Raw genomic sequence first — 19,478 nt, forward strand, 5'->3', positions numbered from 1 at the left:
GATGTAAGGAGGAGCACAAGAGTGTAAGGCTTTAAAAGTGAGGAGGAGAATGGAGTTTGAGATGCACAATTTGATAGGAAGCCAGGAGAGGGATTTCAGCAGGGGAGATGCTGAGACATATTTAGGAAAGAGTAGACTGATTCTGGCAGCAGCGTTAAGGATAGATTGTAGGGGAGACAGGCGAGAGGCAGGAAGTCAGGAAGGACGGACAGCAGGAGGTTACATTAATCGAGACGGGAGAGAATGAGTGTCTGAGTCAAAGTTTTAGCAGTCTAGTAACAGAGGAAAGGGCGTATCTTAGTAATATTGCGGAGGAAAAAGCAACAGGTATTCGATACGTTTTGAAAGTGAGGGGAGAATGTGATAGAGGAGTCGAGTGTGACCCCTAGGCAGCGTGCTTGGGGTACTGGGTGAATAATGGTACTACTACCAACAGTAATGTGGAAGAAGGTAGTAGGGCCAGGTTTGGGAGGAGCTCTGTTTTTGTCATGTTAAGTTTAAGTCGGCGTAGGGCCATCCAGGATGATATAGCAGAGAGACATTCAGAAACTTTAGTCTGTACAGCAGGTGTAAGGTCAGGGGTTGAAAGGTAAATTTGTGTGTTTTCAGCATAGAGGTGATATTAAAACACAAGAGATGTGATTAATTCACCTAGTGAAAGTGTGTACAGAGAAAAGAGAAGGGTCCCAGGACAGAGCCCTGGAGTACCCCCACAGAGAGATCGATAGAGGAGGAGGAGGCGTTAGCAAAAGAGACACTGAAAGTACGATGGGAGAGGTAGGAGGAGATCCAGGATAGAGCTTTGTTATGAATACCAAGAGTATGGAAAATGTGAAGGAGATGAGGATGGTCCACGGTGTCAAATAATGCAGAGAGGTTAAGTAGTATGAGCAGAGTGTAATGACCTCTTTCTTTGGCAGCATTGAGGTCATTAGTGAGGGTTGTTTCAGTGGAGTGAGCAGTGCGGAAGCCAAATTGTAGAGGGTCTAGGTGAGAATAGGTGCTGAGAAAATGGAGCAAACGAGAGAATACAAGACGTTCAAGGAGTTTGGAGGCAAGAGGCAGGAGGAGACAGGCCGATAGTTAGAAGGACAGGTAGGGTCAAGCTTGCTGTTTTTGAGTAATGGTATAACTGTTGCATGTTTGAAGGAGGAGGGAAATGTACCAGAGAAGAGGGAAGAGTTAATAATGTGTGAGCATAGGGATTATAGTAGGAGCAAGAGGTTTTAGGAGATGGGAGGGAATGGGGTCAAAAGGGCAGGAGGTAGAAGGAGAAGAGGAAATCAGCAGTGACACATCCTACTCGCGAGACAGCGGCAAAAAGAGTCAAGGAAGGCAGGAGAGTTAGGAAGGGGTGTGGGATGGGAGTAGGAAACAGAGGGGATGTTCTGAAGTATGGTTTCCACCTTTTCCTTAAAATAGTCAGAAAAGTCCTGAGGTGAGATGGCGGAAGAGGAGGAGACAGCCGAGGGTGGTCTGAGTAGAGAGTCAAAGACAGGTAGTGACTTCCTAATTGTGAACTGACAAAAAGTAGGAAAAAACAAAAAAAAAAACACACAATCGTGGTCACAGATTCTATTATTACCAGCCGGTCATGCATCACTTAAGTCTAGGCGCAAAGTTCATCTTTCCTGTCTTGCCTTCAAATACAGTCTGGGCAAGTTACCCGGTCTATCTGAACAAGCTTCTCACCCTTACCACATGCAGCACTTATCTTCTGAGATCGGACTCCAAAAGACTGTTCATGGTCCCAAGGTTCAACAAAGTAGCCGGTCGCTGCTCTTACCGTGCACCCCAAAACTGGAACAATCTCCTGGAGACTCTCACAGCCACCACCAATCTATGTTCTTTCAAAACTAAAGCTGTCTCACATTTTAATCTGGTCTGTAACTGTTACATCCGCCTATAATAAATAAATTAAATAAATATATATTATCTCTAACTGTGCGTGCAATGTCTTCAATGTAATGTTCACTTGTGTAACTATGTATTTGTAACCATGTATTATTTATCATGATAACTATGCTCAGGACAAACTTGAAAATGAGGCAACTCATGTATTACTTCCTGGTAAAACATTTTATAAATAAATCATGTACAGATAGTGTGGCTGACCAATAAAATACACCATCACAATATCAGAAGCATTTACATATGACAGAAAACATTGTTTGCATGATGTCCTTAACTAAACAGCACTGGATTGTTCAAGTACACGGTGTGAAATTTGACATGTTAAAAACAATGATTAACATTAGTGGTCAATACATTTGGGTTCTAGACAAAAAAAAGCAATAAATATGTTTCTAGTTTGCACCAATAATAAACCTTTGAAGTTAAATAACCTGTTTTTGTGATGTGATCGTTTTTTTTGTTGAGACCAATTTAGAAAATGTATTTATTTATAAAATGTTTTACCAGGAAGTAATACATTGAGTTACCTCTCGTTTCAAGTATGTCCTGGGCATAGAGTTATGAGAAATACATGGTTACAATACAGTTACATAAGTGAACAGGGTATATATTATATACACAAGACATTGCATGCAGTTAGAGAAAATATATATTATAGGCGTATGTAAGTTACAGACCAGATTAAAATGTGAGACGGCTTTAGTTTTGAACGAACTTAGACTGGTGGTTGCTGTGAGTCTCCGGTAGATTGTTCCAGTTTTGGGGTGCACGGTAAGAGAAGGAGGTGCAGCCAGATACTTTGCTGAACATTGGGACCATGAACAGTCTTTTGGAGTCAGATCTCAGATAAGTGCTGCATGTGGTAGGGGTGAGAAGTTTGTTCAGGTAGATGGGTAGCTTGCCCAAAAAGTATTTGGAGGTAAGACAAGATGAACTTTGTGCCTAGACTCAAGTGATGACCAATCTAGTTCTTTGAGCATTTCGCAGTGATGTGTGTTGTAGTTGCATTGGAGAACAAAAACGGCATATTGAATTGTAGAGGGTATCACGTTTGCCAAGGTTGGTTTAGGTGCCAAGCCGTATACTATGTCCCCATAGTCGAGAATTGGCATTAGCATCTGCTGTGCGTTATGCTTTCTGACCATCAGACTTAGGGAAGATTTGTTCCTGTTTAGAACACCTAGTTTGGCAAACGTTTTGTATGTCAGGGTATCAATGTGCATCCCAAATGTTAAATGGAAGTCAAACCATATGCCCAAGTATTTAAAAACTAGTAACAGGAGTTAAAGTGGTATTAGTATTGGTTCTGATCTGGGAGATCCAATTTTCAAGTCTTACAAAGTCAGATTGAAGTATGTGTGCAAGGTCAGAGAGGCTAGGGCTGTGTGCATATAAGATTGTGTCATCTGCCTACATGTGTATTGAAGCTCCCTCACAAGCTGTAGGAAGATCACTGATTAACACGGAGAAGAATAGGGGCCCAAGAACACCACAGGTGATATCCACGGGGTTGGATTTAGAGCCCGAGATGGACACATGTTGGGATCTACCTGATAGGCAGGAATGAAACCAGTTTAAAGCATGCTTCCCTATTCCAGAGCACTGGAGTTTGTTAAGCCAGATAACATGATCAACAGTATCAAAAGCCTTTGCAAAATCTAGGAATATTGGACCAGTGAGTTGTCCCTGTTCCATTCCACACTGGATTTCATTGCAAACTTTTAGCAGGGTAGTTACGGTGGTGTGTGGCGAGAGAAATTTGTCTTGGTATAGTAAATCGCTTAATTGGGAGTGAACACATTTTCCATGACTTTGGATAGTATTGAGAGAAGAGAGATTAGCTTGTAGTTTGAGAGTGTTTTTGTTCCCACTTTTGAAGATTGGGACAACTCTGGCAGTTCTCCAGGTCTTAGGGATATGGCCTGCAGACAGGCTAGAGTTGACTATGGAAGCAATTGATTTGGCAATGGCTGGGGCACCAAGTCTTAGGGACTTAGACTGCAGTAAATCAGGTCCACATTGGCTGCTTAGTTTTAATTTGAGGAGCGCTTGTGTAATCTTTTCAGATACTGGGACAAATTGAAATTTGTGGGCAGTGTTGGGAGGGGGTGGGGCTGTAGGGGTAATCACAGGATGAGATTCCTGTTTGTGGTTTGGGATCCGTTTCGCCAATATGTTAGTAGCGCACCCCACAAAGTAATCATTGAATGCATTTGCAATGTCAGAGGGGTTTGTCAAGAGTAATGTCCTCCTTAGTGATATTACTTTGTTGTTGATGGCTAGAAGGCTGGAATATGTTGTTGATAACCATCCAGAAGTTAGCTTGGTTTGATGTATTCTGGTGAAGATTGTGCAGTGAAACTTGGCTCTCGTGTGCAGCCTACTCACAGGATAGCAGAAAGTTTAGGGCAGTGACAGGGTCTTTCGAATCTGTAATGTTTGTACAGGTGAAGTCTGGATACCTCTCACGTTCATCAGGTGGTTAGGAACATGGAAGAATAAAGAAAAATCGCTCACCGCACAGCAGCTGCTTCTCCACTCCACGCTATGGTGATGTAAGGGTCACCTCCAGGGACAGACGCGCTCTCCGCACTCCCGTTCACATCCGTTGGAAGGCAGGCTCAATCACCTCACTGTTGTCAGTCCCCTAGACGCCGGGTGGATCACCTCCAGTGTCTTTTCCGTGGCGATACGTCACTTCCGGTTGGTGCTGGGTCACGTTGCGTCACTTGTCACGCGTCAGTTGGAACCCACGGAACGTGGGCCCCCGTACCCTTATCCTGCGTAGAGGAGCATGGGTATCAGAGTTTTAAGAACTCGGATTGGAAATAGTCGAGCGCAGAATCAGGGTCGGGAATTAAGTCGATTCTGTGCCAAGGGCAGTTGGTAAGGTCAGCCAGAAACTGTTGTGGGTTAAAGTTTCTAAAAGTTCTAGTGAGGAGAACTTGAGGGCTTGATTGGGGTGGTTTAATTTTCCGTACACTATTGCATGGTCACTGAAAAGGTCAGGAAGGATGCCAGAGGATTGGATTCTGCTGGGATTTGAGGAGAGAATCCAGTCTAGCAAGGAATAGTTGTGAGATTTCAGGTTTGTCCGTGTGGGTTGGGAAAGGAGTTGCGATAGGTTAAGTGACTTGAGTTGTATCTGGATTTTGTGGTTTTTAGGGTCAAGCAAATTGTAATTGAAATCCCCAAGTACTAGCAGCTCACTCTTCTCATTCAGAAACTTGTGATGCGACGGGACCCAGCACTAACCGGAAGTGACGTATCGCCACGGAAAAGACACTGGAGGTGATCCACCCGGCGTCTAGGGGACTGACAACAGTGAGGTGATTGAGCCTGCCTTCCAACGGATGTGAATGGGAGTGCGGAGAGCGCGCCTGTCCCTGGAGGTGACCCTTACATCACCATACCGTGGAGTGGAGAAGCAGCTGCGGTGCGGTGAGCGATTTTTCTTTATTCTTCCATGTTCCTAACCACCTGATGAACGTGAGAGGTATCCAGACTTCACCTGTACAAACATTACAGATTCGAAAGACCCTGTCACTGCCCTAAACTTTCTGCTATCCTGTGAGTAGGCTGCACACGAGAGCCAAGTTTCACTGCACATTGCTAACTAATAATTAACAGTCTGCACTTAGTTTGCTCTTTCTGTTGTTTTTTTCCTTTATGCTCCCCCTGGGTTGTGAGAATATATATCGATCATCGGGGCCAGTGAAGACAGTCCCTTCCAGAGGTTTTGAGCAAGGATTGCAACCTTATATACACGTTTTTTGCACCATTATCGGTTAAATAATTCACGTACTTGATTATTATAAGTTTTTATTATTCACTTAAAGATTGGTGATCACTAGTACTGTTTCAGAGCCTGTTTCACACTATCACTTTGTCACATTTTCTGGTGAAGATTGTCAGAGTAATATTGTGCTTTTGCATGTCTTGTTTGCCTTGTGCACATATTCCGCAGGCATCTGTAGTGATTAAGATCCTTGGTAGTGCCAATTACTTTGTAGCTTTTCCACAAGGCATCCCTGAAATGGCAGAGAGCTATAAGGTCAGTTGTAACCCACGGAACGTGGGCCCCCGTACCCTTATCCTGCGTAGAGGAGCATGGGTATCAGAGTTTTAAGAACTCGGATTGGAAATAGTCGAGCGCAGAATCAGGGTCGGGAATTAAGTTGATTCTGTTCCAAGGGCAGTTGGTAAGGTCAGCCAGAAACTGTTGTGGGTTAAAGTTTCTAAAAGTTCTAGTGAGGAGAACTTGAGGGCTTGATTGGGGTGGTTTAATTTTCCATACACAATACACTATTGCATGGTCACTGAAAACGTCAGGAAGGATGCCAGAGGAATGGATTCTGCTGGGATTTGAGGAGAGAATCCAGTCTAGCAAGGAATAGTTGTGAGATTTCAGGTTTGTCCGTGTGGGTTGGGAAAGGAGTTGCGCAAGGTTAAGTGACTTGAGTTGTATCTGGATTTTGTGGTTTTTAGGGTCAAGCAAATTGTAATTGAAATCCCCAAGTACTAGCAGCTCACTCTTCTCATTCAGAAAGGAACAAGTGCAGAGAAAAACAATTAAAATAATGGCTTTAATTTTGTAAAATTAGGCAGAAAAAATAAATATGTTAAGCTCTAGTGCCCAAAACTGAAATCCATTATCAAAACATATGTATATACACACACTTTTTTCATTATTACACCTCACTGTTCAGTGTAAACACAAGCTTTGTTTTTACAATGTTTAATGTGTCTCAGTGAAAAGACTGTCTGTCCTTACAATGATAGTTGAATTGTTTTTGTTTATGGTTTGGATAATACTTATGAAGTCATCATTTGTCACACAGATAATCCTGGCTGTTCGGGATGTGCGAATTCAGCAGAGCTGAATAGAAATGAGAAACAATTTTTTTAAAAACAAGTTTCAAGTATGCAAAACGTACTTTAAAGTGGTTTAATCTGTTTATTAAAAATGATAAATTACCCCCCCTTTTTTTTTTTTTTTAACTTGCAACATGGATCTGCCTTTTTCAAGCAGCAATCCCGCTACTTGCCCCTTTTTTTGCAGGATGGGAATCGGCGGTTCACCAGAGCTAAATCTCTATTTTCAGCTTGAAATACCCCAGTTTCCCGAAACAAGAGAACCAGGCAGTCCCTGAAGATCGCAAGTTCCTGCTTTATCACTCGACCGCTTTTTTTAAATAAAGAATTACAAATAAGTAGGAGTCTTTTTTTTTTAAAAGAAGTCTAGAAATTTCCCATTGGTTTTTATCTACAATAATGACTCATACATGGGTTGTGAATAAATTGGATTACCCCATTGAGGATGGACGAAGGGATATTGACAGTCACACCCCATTCCAAATACCTAACTACTAAAAACAGGTAATATGGCTAAAAGAACAGGAGGTGATTAAAATCCATTCAGGTTACAAGGTTTACAAACAATAGTTGAATATTTTGAGGCGAGAAAAAAAAAAAAAAAAAAAATATATACACGTTGCTTGTCGGATTTGTCAAATACATAACTTGACTAATAACCATATAAGTGCATCAAATTCAATTTCATCCTACAAAAGACCATGGCAAAAATGTACTCACCTCTGCACAATAGAAACAAGCCCTTGCCCTTCGCAACTAAATTGAAGCAAATATAGAAACTGCCCAACATGTTCTAAACATATCGTGTTTTAGGTGCCTCATCACCATTAACTACTTCATGTTTTTCTTGTTTATTACCTGAAGCATGCTGTGCCATTCTCTTTACGTATAGGAGATGCTTGAAGGGAAATAATTTTATTTCCTGGCAGGGTGATTCGTTTCAGAATAGAAGCTTAAGAAGAAAAAAAAAAGCATTAAATTCTGGACTTTGCTACGGCAAGAATATTTCATGCATGCAAAGAAACATGTACATTAGAATAAAGCCCCTTTAATGGTGAGACTATTAAACATTCTTGTATATATTGTATTACGACAGAACACATGGTTTTTCCTTGAATATAAGAATTGTGCCGAAGTGGTGGGGTTTAATGTTTTTTTTTTAATCCGTTTTTGTCCGCATACCCAAATAAACTTAACTGGTGGCTTTTTTAAATGTATTTATTTTAACCTTTAAAGGTGCAAATCATTTCAAAATATTTGGGACAAAAACATCAACCACTTCAATATCTATTTTTTTTACTCTTCCGTTTTCAACACATCATAAAATAGGCCATTAATTACACAGGCCTTATCCTAGTGCTTCAGGAGAGGGAACACAGCCTTATAAGTGGTTAGAAGGCTTGAGATTGGCACTTTGAAGGATATCTTATTGTGAAAGTAAAGAAATTAAGGATCACAATTACTGCAACATAAAATAGGTTTGATTAAAATATACATAAAGAAAAACCCCATCAAAGCATCACATCTGCAATGCAGGTAACGTACAGCTTTTCCAAACTTCTTTAACAATAACTGAAGAGCTGTAAAACCCGACGTGAATAAAGATATTCTACTATTTTGTTATGGGGGGCAGAAATAAAAAAGATAAAAGTACAGAAGTTGGCAAAACTATAAAATTACCAAATACAGTACTTTGTTTACCACTTTAAGTGGCTTTTTACCCCTGGAAGTGTAGGCACCAATTCCTGAAGGACAAAACATACCTGGAAAATGATTGGCTTGTATAAGTGCATTTAGTGGTATTCGGTTTTCGCCAGACTTCTGAATAGTAAGTGCTGAGGCTTGTGGGAGTGTTGCCACATGCTTCACAATCCCTCTGGCCGGCTGCTGGACTACCTGAAGAAGCAACATCAATGTTAGAAGGCAAGAGCAGGTCCTCGTGCCTCATTTTGTAGATGGAAGGAAGCCTATGAACATGCTCAATGAACCAAAACTGCCATGGGCATCTGTGTCTAGTCCTCAGATTATACACATCATGCTCATGAAAGCTCAAGCATACTTTTGTCTTGATATGACAACAATAAAACTCACCAGTTGTTTACGTTAATATCTAACAACATAAACTTGTCCAGATGGCCCTAATCTCTTCAGACACACAGGCCTATCCTACCTCAAGTCATGTATGTTTCATGATGCATCATTACTGCAGTTTACTCAAATGTCATGAAGTACAATGGGCTAGGTTCTCTGTTGTTTTATATCATAAGGAATTATTTCCTAAATTTCGAAATGCAGTTGCTTTTGTAAATGTCTGTTCCATCACAGACAGACTTTATGAACTAGGTCTTTTATTATGCGGTGTAGGCCTATTGCAATTGAACTGGGAGAAAAATTGTCAAAGTATTGCACTTTTTCTGTCGTACAATAATTGACAGATAAAAAGGCAGGTCTACCAACATGCAATAATTATTGATCCAATTATTGAACCAATATAGTGCCAATCAGGAGACCATCCCACTGAAGTTAATAGAAGATTCCGTATGATTGTGCCCAGACCTGCACTATCACAGTTTAATGAATATCACCTCAACTCCAGACATACAGGTCCAGGTTTATTAAACAGTGCTGCTCCTGAGGACACCTTCTAGCACGTCTTGCTAAATACAACCCTTAATTGCCTAATTGAAGGCTGAAAGGTTTCTCCCATCTCAGAAGGCATCTTGTGGAGTAGCACTTCATAATCCCTCTTGAAACCAAATTATGAAAAAGGTCAGTGGCGTGTTTAAAGGATTAAGTGTGGGCAATTTACGTTTGGTTTAAAAAAAAAAAAAAAAAAAGTGTCTAAAAAGTCATTTTAAATAATGTTTAAAGGCCAATTTAACACAAATGTTATGGTGGGTACCAACTGACACCCGCTCCCTGCCACCATACAAAGCACAGCAAAATAGAATACCTGTAAGGGTATATATGTATTTATCCAACGGGCCCTTAACTCACCTTAATTCACCTCGCTGTTAAATGTTATACAGTGGTTAAGCTGTTAAGTATTCTGGATAGCAGCATGCATATATTTGTAAAGACTGTAAATGGAGACATTGGGTGGGGCATAATGCAGCCACGACCTTTGGTGTGGTGTCGTGTAATCAACAGGAGTTTGCTTAGGTCAAGTCACATCTCTCCTCCCACCTCACCCTGGGTCGAAAAGAAACTGGGCAGGGCAAGGACAGGTGAAACTTGATTGATTTGGTGCATTTGGGTCCAGTAACCGATGTGCAACACTGTTCTCCGGGCCAACTTCAGTACTCAAGGACCACCAACAACCCTGGTATTAAGTAGATACCCTAATTCAGCACAGGTTGTTCAATCAGTAACTCAGTCATTATGACTGAGCCACGTATGCTGAAGTAGGGTGTATCCTTAAAACCTGACCTGTTGGTGGCCCTTGAGGACTGAAGCTGGCCACCACTGAACATAAGCATCCTTCACCAAGTAATTGTCTTGGTTGACTTTTCTGGCGAAGTTCTATCTTTGGAACATTTCCAAATGTCCACCAGTCAACATTGCGCAGAGTTTTAAACCATCACTACAACTAGTGATCACCATCAGCAACAGATCAACCTCATTGTCTAGAGCAGAGAGAAATCTGTCTTTTAGGTAGACTCTAGATAGTTATAGAACTGTCTTCGTACAGATATGACCAAAACCCATTGTGTAAAATTATGTTATGTATGTAAAGTGAGGTTATGTATGCTTGATCCTTTGGCCCACAGCATCCAAATTTTGCAGTGTGTGAATTTATTTTGCATTTAGCTCCCAAAAAGTAGACCACTAAAGCAATTCGATTTCTTGGATAAATAGAAATTATCCTTCAAGCTAAAGTTACATATTGATTTGTAGTGTTGACCGGGTCCTCAATTATAAAAAAAAACAGGTAACGGGTACCCGGCCAAAATTAAAGGTTCTACCCTGTCAGGTAACCGGTTTGGCACTTACCTGCAGGGTGGCAGCGACATCTAGGACCAGCAGCAGCAGTCCTGTGGCAGCATTGGAGGTGTCTTCAGCCGGCGGGGGAGCTGCAGCAATCACTTTCACAGCACCGGAGCAGGTAAACAGTGCTGTGTGAGCCGCCGGGGAACCACGTGACCGGAGCAGGAGACGGAGCGTTCCTATTGGACACCCGTCTGTCCAATAGGAACGCTCCGTCTCCTGCTCCGGTCACGTGGTTCCCCGGCGGCTCACAACGCTGCCACCGCCACACGACTGATGCTGCTGGTCCTAGATGTCTTTGGAAAGGTAAGTATTAAGAATATTTACAGCTGCCCTGACATTACCCGACGCCGAGTATTACCCGGTGCCAAGCCCACTTCTCAGTTGCCGGGTCTGGGTAATGTCTGGGTAGCTGGAAATGTGCCGGGTAATGCTGGGGACCGGGTAATTCCGGATACTCAGTACATCACTATTTGTCTTTTCAGATTTTGTTTTTTTAGTTGGGACTTCTTTCCTCCACCGTTGTTGGCCCAAACCCCCTCTTGGAGGGAGAAAGGAAAGGAAAATACAATAAGTACAATGGTCAATGCTACAAACAATTATCTGAATGTTTAAAGATGTCCATTTACAAACAAAAATCTCTTACCAAATGTTTGAAATTTACAGTTTTCAATGTGTTGATTGGCTGAGTGAGAGTAGAGCTCGTTTGCTGAACTTTGAAACTTCCAAGAGTAGTTGCACAAACTTGTTTTGCAGTCTGTATGGAAGGCGTTGGTGTAACCTTCACAGAGACCGTGTTAGCCAAAGTTCCTGAAGTTGGAGGTGTCTGCTGACCACACTGCAGTATAAATGTCTGGGAGTTTGGCATAAGCCGACGTAGGGCAGGTAAACTTTTCTGGAAAAAGATTAAAAAATGAAAGTCATATAGATGCAGGTTATATATATATAAGTGAATATAATCGCTCAGTGACAAAATATATTTTGTGTATTCACACCATGTATGTGCGTGTACAACATGTGTATATCAAATGAAGTATCTCTAAGAGTGTTTAGCATCAAGAGATGTCATAGCTAAACAATCTACAGAACAAAAATAAAGTTGTCACTCCATAGGCCTGGAGATTAATAATGTTGAATGAAGAGAATGTTACCCTAACTTCTCATTGGGAAGATCATAGTGAATAGTATGGTACCCGATGTCATACGGGGTATTAAGATTGTGGTAATAAGCAATGTTGTACTTTTAACAGACATGCAGAAAAAGACTAGAGATGGGAAGAAAAAAAAAAAGTATGTGGACAGACACCACCTACTCAAATTATAGCACAGCTGAATCTATAGAAACAAAATTGACAAACAGCACCACTTTAGGAAACATTACATAGATATTTTGCGTACTCTAGAAACCTGATAGGAACTCCTCAATCCCCCAAATATATACAAAAGGGGTATCCCAAATTCCTATTAAAGAAACAATGAAACATGGAAGTACCAAAAAAAAGTTTACTATATGTGGAAAATATAAACATACAAGATATACTGTAGTACATAGATACCATAGATGTGGTATGAACACGTAAAACAAAAGTGTGTGTACATCACAAGACATTGAGTGTTTCTCCTACAGGGTTACAATGGAGTTGAACTAAAAATCATTCATAGGGAAGTCCCACTGGGTATAAACAATCCCTATATACTCAAACAGTGAGCTACTCTCATCACACTATGATCCCATACTTGTTAGCCTGCACACTTAACGCCCCACCCCTTATTTTACTGCAGCCTCTCCCAACACTGACTGCACACAACTGCCCCCCGGCTCCCCTCAACAAACCCTGAATAGGCCCTAGCATTGCAATGCAGCAAAACATTTTGACAAGGAAAAGGCACACCCCTGCTGTTTAGTCTGTACACACTCACTTGGCTCACAACAGCTTCATGCAGCATTACCTACCTCTGTGATAATGAACCTGGTATGTACCTCAACTTTGTTCTCTCGTGGCCTCATGTAAATGTTACTCTCTATCCACTACAAACGCCTCCCTCCTGGCCCACACCCAACATCACTATACACCCTGGATTACTCAAAAGCCTTGCACTGTCTACTGAATGTTGGTGGAGAACTCTGAAAAACCAGCACACCAACCCTCACTAATGGCAAACATCACAAATTTACAACTTGCAAACTACTCAAATTTCTACTTGCACTACTACTACCTTCTTTAGCAGGTGATATTGAACCTAAACCCAGGCCCTCCCTTTTCAACTCTGTCCGATACCTTTAAGAATACCCCCTACAAATTCCAAAAAGGTCTGTCTCCCATATAAATATCCAGAACCTGCTGCCCAAACTGGATGAACTAAGGGCATGGTGCCTTATGCATAAACTCAAAGCCATCATTCTCACAGAAACATGGCTAACCCCCAAAACCCCTGATGCAAATATTGCCATTCAGGGATACTCTAGGAAAGGTAGGTCAAAGAGGGGGAGGGGTGTTATTTTATATTGCAGACACCTTACAATTTACGCTGTTAAATTGTTTCTTGGCTCCATTTCCTCTCTGAATGAGAAACGTGAGCTGCTAGTTCTTGGGGATTTAAACTTCAATTAAGCTCGACCCTAAAAACCACAAAATCCAGATACAAGTCACTTAACCTAACGCAACTCATTTCCCAACCAACACGGACAAACCTGAAATCTCACTACCATTTCTTGCTAGACTGAATTCTCTCCTCCAATCCTCTGGCAAATTCCTGACCTTTTCAGAGATCATGCAATAGTGTACTGTGTAAGGAAAATTAAACCGCCCCAATCAAGCCCTAAAGTTCTTCTCACTAGAACATTTAGAAACTTTAACCCACAACAGTTTCTGGTTGACCTTTACGAACTACCCTTGTTACATAATCGACTTAATGCCCGACCCAGATTCTGCGCTCGACTATTTCCAATCAGAGTTCTTAAAACTCAGATACCCATGCTACGCTACGCAGAATAAGAGTTCCTGGGGGCCCACCTTCCATGGGTTACAACTGACCTTATAGTCTCTACCATTTAAGGCAGGGGTGAGGAACGTCAGGCCCGAGGGCCGTATAGGGCCCCCGAAATCATTTGGTCTGGCCCTGCTAAGGCAACTGCTATAACCGGGGTCATGCTAATTTTTTTTTTAAATGGCCGCCGCGCACCCGATCGGGAGGAGCCCTACACGATCCCCAGCAGCCACCGCACTTCCCCCCGTAGCAGTCCCCGCACTTCCCCCCGCACTTCCCACAGCAGCCGCCATACACGATCCCCCCAGCAGCAGCAGCAACTACCAGAGGTAGGGGGGGGATCTGTGTGCCTGCATGCCTGCTGTGTGCCTGTCTGTCTGTATGGCCCGCGAACGATGTTATAAATATCCAAATGGCCCTTGGCAGAAAAAAGGTTCCCCACCCCTGATTTAAGGGATGCCTTGTGGAAAAGCTACAAAGTAACTGGCACTACCAAGGACCTTAATAACTACAGATACCTGCGGAATATGTGCACAAGGCAAACAAGGCATGCAAAAGCACAATATTACTCTGACAATCACCTCCAGAGTACATCAAACCCAGCTAACTTCTGGAAGGTTATCAACAATATATTACAGCCTTCTAACCATCAACCACCAAGTAATATCACTGAGGATATTACTCTGACAAACCCCACTGACATTGCAAATGCATTCAATGATTACTTTGTGGGGTGTGCTAACTTATTAGCGAAACTCAACCCAAACATGAATCTCATTCTGTGAGTACCCCTATAGCCCCACCCTCTCCCAACACTGCTCACAATTTTCCATTTGTCCCAGTATCCAAAGGAGATTACACAAGCGCTCCTCAAATTAAAACTAAGCAACCAATGTGGACCTGACTTACTGCAATCTAAGCTCCTAAGACTTGGTGCCCCAGCTATTGCCAAACCAATTGCTTCCGTAGTCAACTATTCTGTCTGCAGGCCATATCCCCAAGACCTGGAAAACTGCCAGAGTTGCCCCAATCTTCAAAAGTTGGGACAAAAACTCTGTCTCAAACTATAGGCCAATCGCTCTTTTCCCAATACTATGCAAAGTCATGGTTAAATGTGTTCACTCCCAATTAAGCGATTACTATATAAAGAGAAATTTCCCTAGCCAATTCCAATCTGGCTTTCACCCCAAACACTCCACCGTAACTACCCTGCTAAAAGTTTGCTATGAGATCCAGTGTGGAATGGAACTGGAACAACTCACTAATCCAATATTCCTAGATTTTGCAAAGGCTTTTGATACTATTGAAAATGTTATCTTGCTTAAATTCTAGTGCTCTGGTATAGGGAAGCATGCTTTAAACTGGTTTCATTCCTATCAGGTAGATCCCAACATGTGTCCATCTCAGGCTCTAACTCCAACACCTTGGATATCACCTGTGGTGTCCCACAAGGCTCTGTTCCTGGGCCCCTACTCTTCTCAGTGTCCATCAATGATCTTCCTACAGCTTGTGAGGGAGCTTCAATACACATGTATGCAGATGACAATCTTATATAGCCTCACCGAGTTTGAACACAAACTTCAATCTGACTTTGAGACTTAAAAATTGGATTTCTCAAAACAAACTGTTTTTAAACACTGACCAGACTAACAATGGTACCTGGGACCAAGGCTAAATTTTTAAAGCTTCCAATGACTGAACTCCAGATCTGAACAAACGCTAAACCCACCCTAACTCCTGTTACTAGTTACAAATACTTTGGCATATGGTTTGACTCCCATTTAACATTCGGGATGACATTGATAAAGACATCCAAAACCTATGCCAAACTAGGTGTACTTTTCAGAAACAAATCCTCCCTAAGTCTGCTGGTCAGAAAGTGTATCGCACAGCAGATGCTAATGCCAATAATCTACTATGGGGACATAGTATACGGCTCGGCTCCCTAAACCCACCTTGGCAAACTTGACACCCTCTACAATTCAATATGCCGTTTTGTTCTCCAATGCAACTACAACACACATCACTGCCAAATGCTCAAAGAACTAGATTGATCATCACTTGAGTGTAGGCGCAAAGTTCACCTTTCCTGTCTTGCCTTCAAATACTTTCTGGGCAAGCTACCGATCTATCTGAACAAGCTTCTCACCCCTATCACATGCAGCACTTATCATCTGAGATCAGACTCAGAAAGACTGCTCATGGTCCTAAGGTTCAGCAAAGTATCCAGCCGCTCCTCCTCTTACCGTGCACCACAAAACTAGAACAACCTACCGGAGACTCTCACATCCACCACCAGTCTAAGTTCGTTCAAAATTAAAGTCGTCTCACATTTTAATCTGGTCTGTAACTGTTACATTCGCCAATAATATATATTATCTTTAACTGTGAATGCAATGTCTTGTATATAATGTATACCCTTTTCCTTTATGTAACTATGTATTGTAACCATGTATTATTTGTCTTAACTCTGTGCCCAGGACATACTTGAAAACGAGAGGTAACTGTCAAATGTATTACTTCCTGGTAAAATATTTTTATAAATAAACAGTATGGGATCACAAGAATAAATCATAAATCTACAGAGAGCTTGCATGGGGGAATGGGAAACATCAGGGAAGAAAGATAATCTGATAGAGGGGGGTGGGGAGGGGAAGGATTAACAAAACGTTGGAGGTAAAAGAAAAAAGCGAAAATTGGTGGACGGGGGCAACATTTCAGGGTGCAATAACCCTTCTTGTCTGTTCCCACGCCGAGAAAAATAAACGTGGTACTATCCTTAAAATGTTTTGATCCTCCAAGATTCAAAAGAAATGTGGTTCAGATCCACTTGGAACTGCATCCAGTTACTTCATGTTCAGGGTTAATGGCTGAATCTAAAGAGACATGTCCACTCCCTTCACCTTGGTATAAAGGCTAGGTCCCCACTGGTCGCTGCTGTGGCCACACACCAGAGCACAGCCCTCTATACCGCCTTGGCCAAAAGACAAGATTTTCATCTTTTAAAGGCCGGGAGACTGCGCGAGGCCTCTGCAAGCTCTACTTGCCGGGATTCAGCCGGCTTCAGGACACGGGACCATTGCAACGTGGCGTCATGTGATGTCACGGTTGCCCTGGTAACGTGATGTCAAATGACGCTGCGCGAGGTAATAAGGGGACGGAGAACAGAGGATGTAAGGCAGGGGGGGCACCGCAAATAAAGTTTGCACGCCCCTGGTCTAGGCTATATAATATTCTAGAGTTGGGCAATATACTGGTATGATAAGAATACTGCAGTAATAAAAAATTGACAGCAACTCTGCACTTGCCACTATTTATTACCGCGGTACTTGTCTGCCAGCTGCTGGGGTCCGTGTGAATCTGCAGCGTGCCCCGGAGCTTCCAGTCACACCCCACCCCCCTTCTGGCTGCTTCTGCGGGGAGGGGGCAGAGCTGGGAGCTTCATGACAAAGCTACAGCATGCAAAGGCCATCAAAGTAACCCTCTTCCTGGTAATCTCACTAAACCCCTTTGTCCCCCCACGGCTGCCTTAAACCTCTTACTCCCCCACAATGTCTGTCTTCAAGAGACATTTGGGGGAGGAAGGGGTTTAAAGGGACATTTTGATGACACTACATTTGTTCTTTATTTGGTATTTAAAGATAAATATAGTTATCGCTGGAATTTCTTTTGTTACCGCCCAACCCTATAATATACCAGCTGAAGGAATACAGAGAACGTGAATCTTCTTTTGATAGAGCTGCAATGATACAGTTATGAAAGGTGGTCTTTTTTTTATTTAGATATACAAGCACACAATGTGCTTGTGAGAGGTTAACTCAAATAGTCTCTGCATATTTAAAAAAACATTTGTGACACTGAGATTCTTTTTAACACAATTCATGAAACCAAAATCATAAAAAAAAAAAAATTATGTTTTAATTTAACGTGCAACAAGGTTAGTGCACCCTTGAAGTGGCGTTACATTTTTTCCAGTGATATATTTGATATTGGACACAATAAGGCCACTGAATAATTTTGAATTAAGCCCTTACCTAAAATAAGACCGCCCAACTACTCTGTTAGTCTTGGGTGCCAAGAAAATAGACTCAAATCTGGACAAGTCAGTGCGGCGAATACAAAGAGCTTAATTCAATTTAGTATCAATGTTTCCACAGCATCATAGATGTTAATCTACAACAAAATGAAGGCATGTTCACAAAGGGTCATGGAGATTATTGAAAAAATGTTGCACAGGCACAGAGCAAAGAAGGTCCGATTAAAAACAGGAGCAAGACAGACCATGCAGCTTGCAAGAGCGCAGGAGCAGGACAGACAAAGCAGCTCGCAAGAGCGCAGGCGCAGGACAGACCATGGAGCTCGCAGGAGCAGGACAGACCATGGAGCTCGCAAGAGCGCAGGCGCAGGACAGACCATGGAGCTCGCAGGAGCAGGACAGACCATGGAGCTCGCAAGAGCGCAGGACAGAACATAGAGCTCGCAAGAGCGCAGGAGCAGGACAGACCATGGAGCTCGCAAGAGCGCAGGAGCAGGACAGACCATGGAGCTCGCAGGAGCAGGACAGACCATGGAGCTCGCAGGAGCAGGACAGACAAAGCAGCTCGCAAGAGCGCAGGCGCAGGACAGACCATGGTGCTCGCAGGAGCAGGACAGACCATGGAGCTCGCAAGAGCGCATGCGCAGGACAGACCATGGAGCTCGCAGAAGCAGGACAGACAAAGCAGCTCGCAAGAGCGCAGGCGCAGGACAGACCATGGAGCTCGCAGGAGCAGGACAGACAAAGCAGCTCGCAAGAGCGCAGGCGCAGGACAGACCATGGTGCTCGCAGGAGCAGGACAGACCATGGAGCTCGCAAGAGCGCATGCGCAGGACAGACCATGGAGCTCGCAGAAGCAGGACAGACCATGGAGCTCGCAAGAGCGCAGGAGCAGGACATACCATGGAGCTCGCAAGAGCGCAGGAGCAGGACAGACCATGGAGCTCACAAGAGCGCAGGAGCAGGACAGACCATGGAGCTCGCAAGAGCGCAGGAGCAAGACAGACCATGCAGCTCGCAAGAGCGCAGGAGCAGGACAGACAAAGCAGCTCGCAAGAGCGCAGGCGCAGGACAGACCATGGAGCTCGCAGGAGCAGGACAGACCATGGAGCTCGCAAGAGCGCAGGCGCAGGACAGACCATGGAGCTCGCAGGAGCAGGACAGACCATGGAGCTCGCAAGAGCGCAGGAGCAGGACAGACCATGGAGCTCGCAAGAGCGCAGGAGCAGGACTGACCATGGAGCTCGCAAGAGCGCAGGAGCAGGACAGACCATGGAGCTCGCAAGAGCGCAGGAGCAGGACAGACCATGGAGCTCGCAGGAGCAGGACAGACCATGGAGCTCGCAAGAGCGCAGGAGCAGGACTGTCCACAGAGCTCGCAAGAGCGCAGGAGCAGGACAGACCACGGAGCTCGCAAGAGCGCAGGAGCAGGACAGACCATGGAGCTCGCAAGAGCGCAGGACAGACCATGGAGCTCGCAAGAGCAGGACAGACCATGGAGCTCGCAAGAGCAGGACAGACCATGGAGCTCGCAAGAGCAGGACAGACCATGGAGCTCGCAAGAGCAGGACAGACCATGGAGCTCGCAAGAGCAGGACAGACCATGGAGCTCGCAAGAGCAGGACAGACCATGGAGCTCGCAAGAGCAGGACAGACCATGGAGCTCGCAAGAGCAGGA

At 43.5% G+C, this 19,478-nt stretch overlaps 1 protein-coding gene across 1 annotated transcript in view; it reads right to left on the reverse strand.

Moving 5' to 3' along the window:
- The window catches only part of TAF4B (TATA-box binding protein associated factor 4b), a 75,585-nt gene that overhangs the window by 39,725 nt on the left and 16,382 nt on the right, over positions 1 to 19,478 (reverse strand). Inside the window, exons 7-9 of the mRNA XM_075584873.1 lie at positions 11,423 to 11,671; positions 8,553 to 8,685; positions 7,648 to 7,741 (exon numbers count right to left, since the gene is read on the reverse strand). Of these exons, the coding sequence (XP_075440988.1) occupies positions 7,648 to 7,741; positions 8,553 to 8,685; positions 11,423 to 11,671 (476 nt within the window). The remainder of the gene's footprint in view (positions 1 to 7,647; positions 7,742 to 8,552; positions 8,686 to 11,422; positions 11,672 to 19,478) is intronic.

The sequence above is a fragment of the Ascaphus truei genome, chromosome 2, assembly GCF_040206685.1.
Source record: "Ascaphus truei isolate aAscTru1 chromosome 2, aAscTru1.hap1, whole genome shotgun sequence".
NCBI lineage: Eukaryota > Metazoa > Chordata > Amphibia > Anura > Ascaphidae > Ascaphus > Ascaphus truei.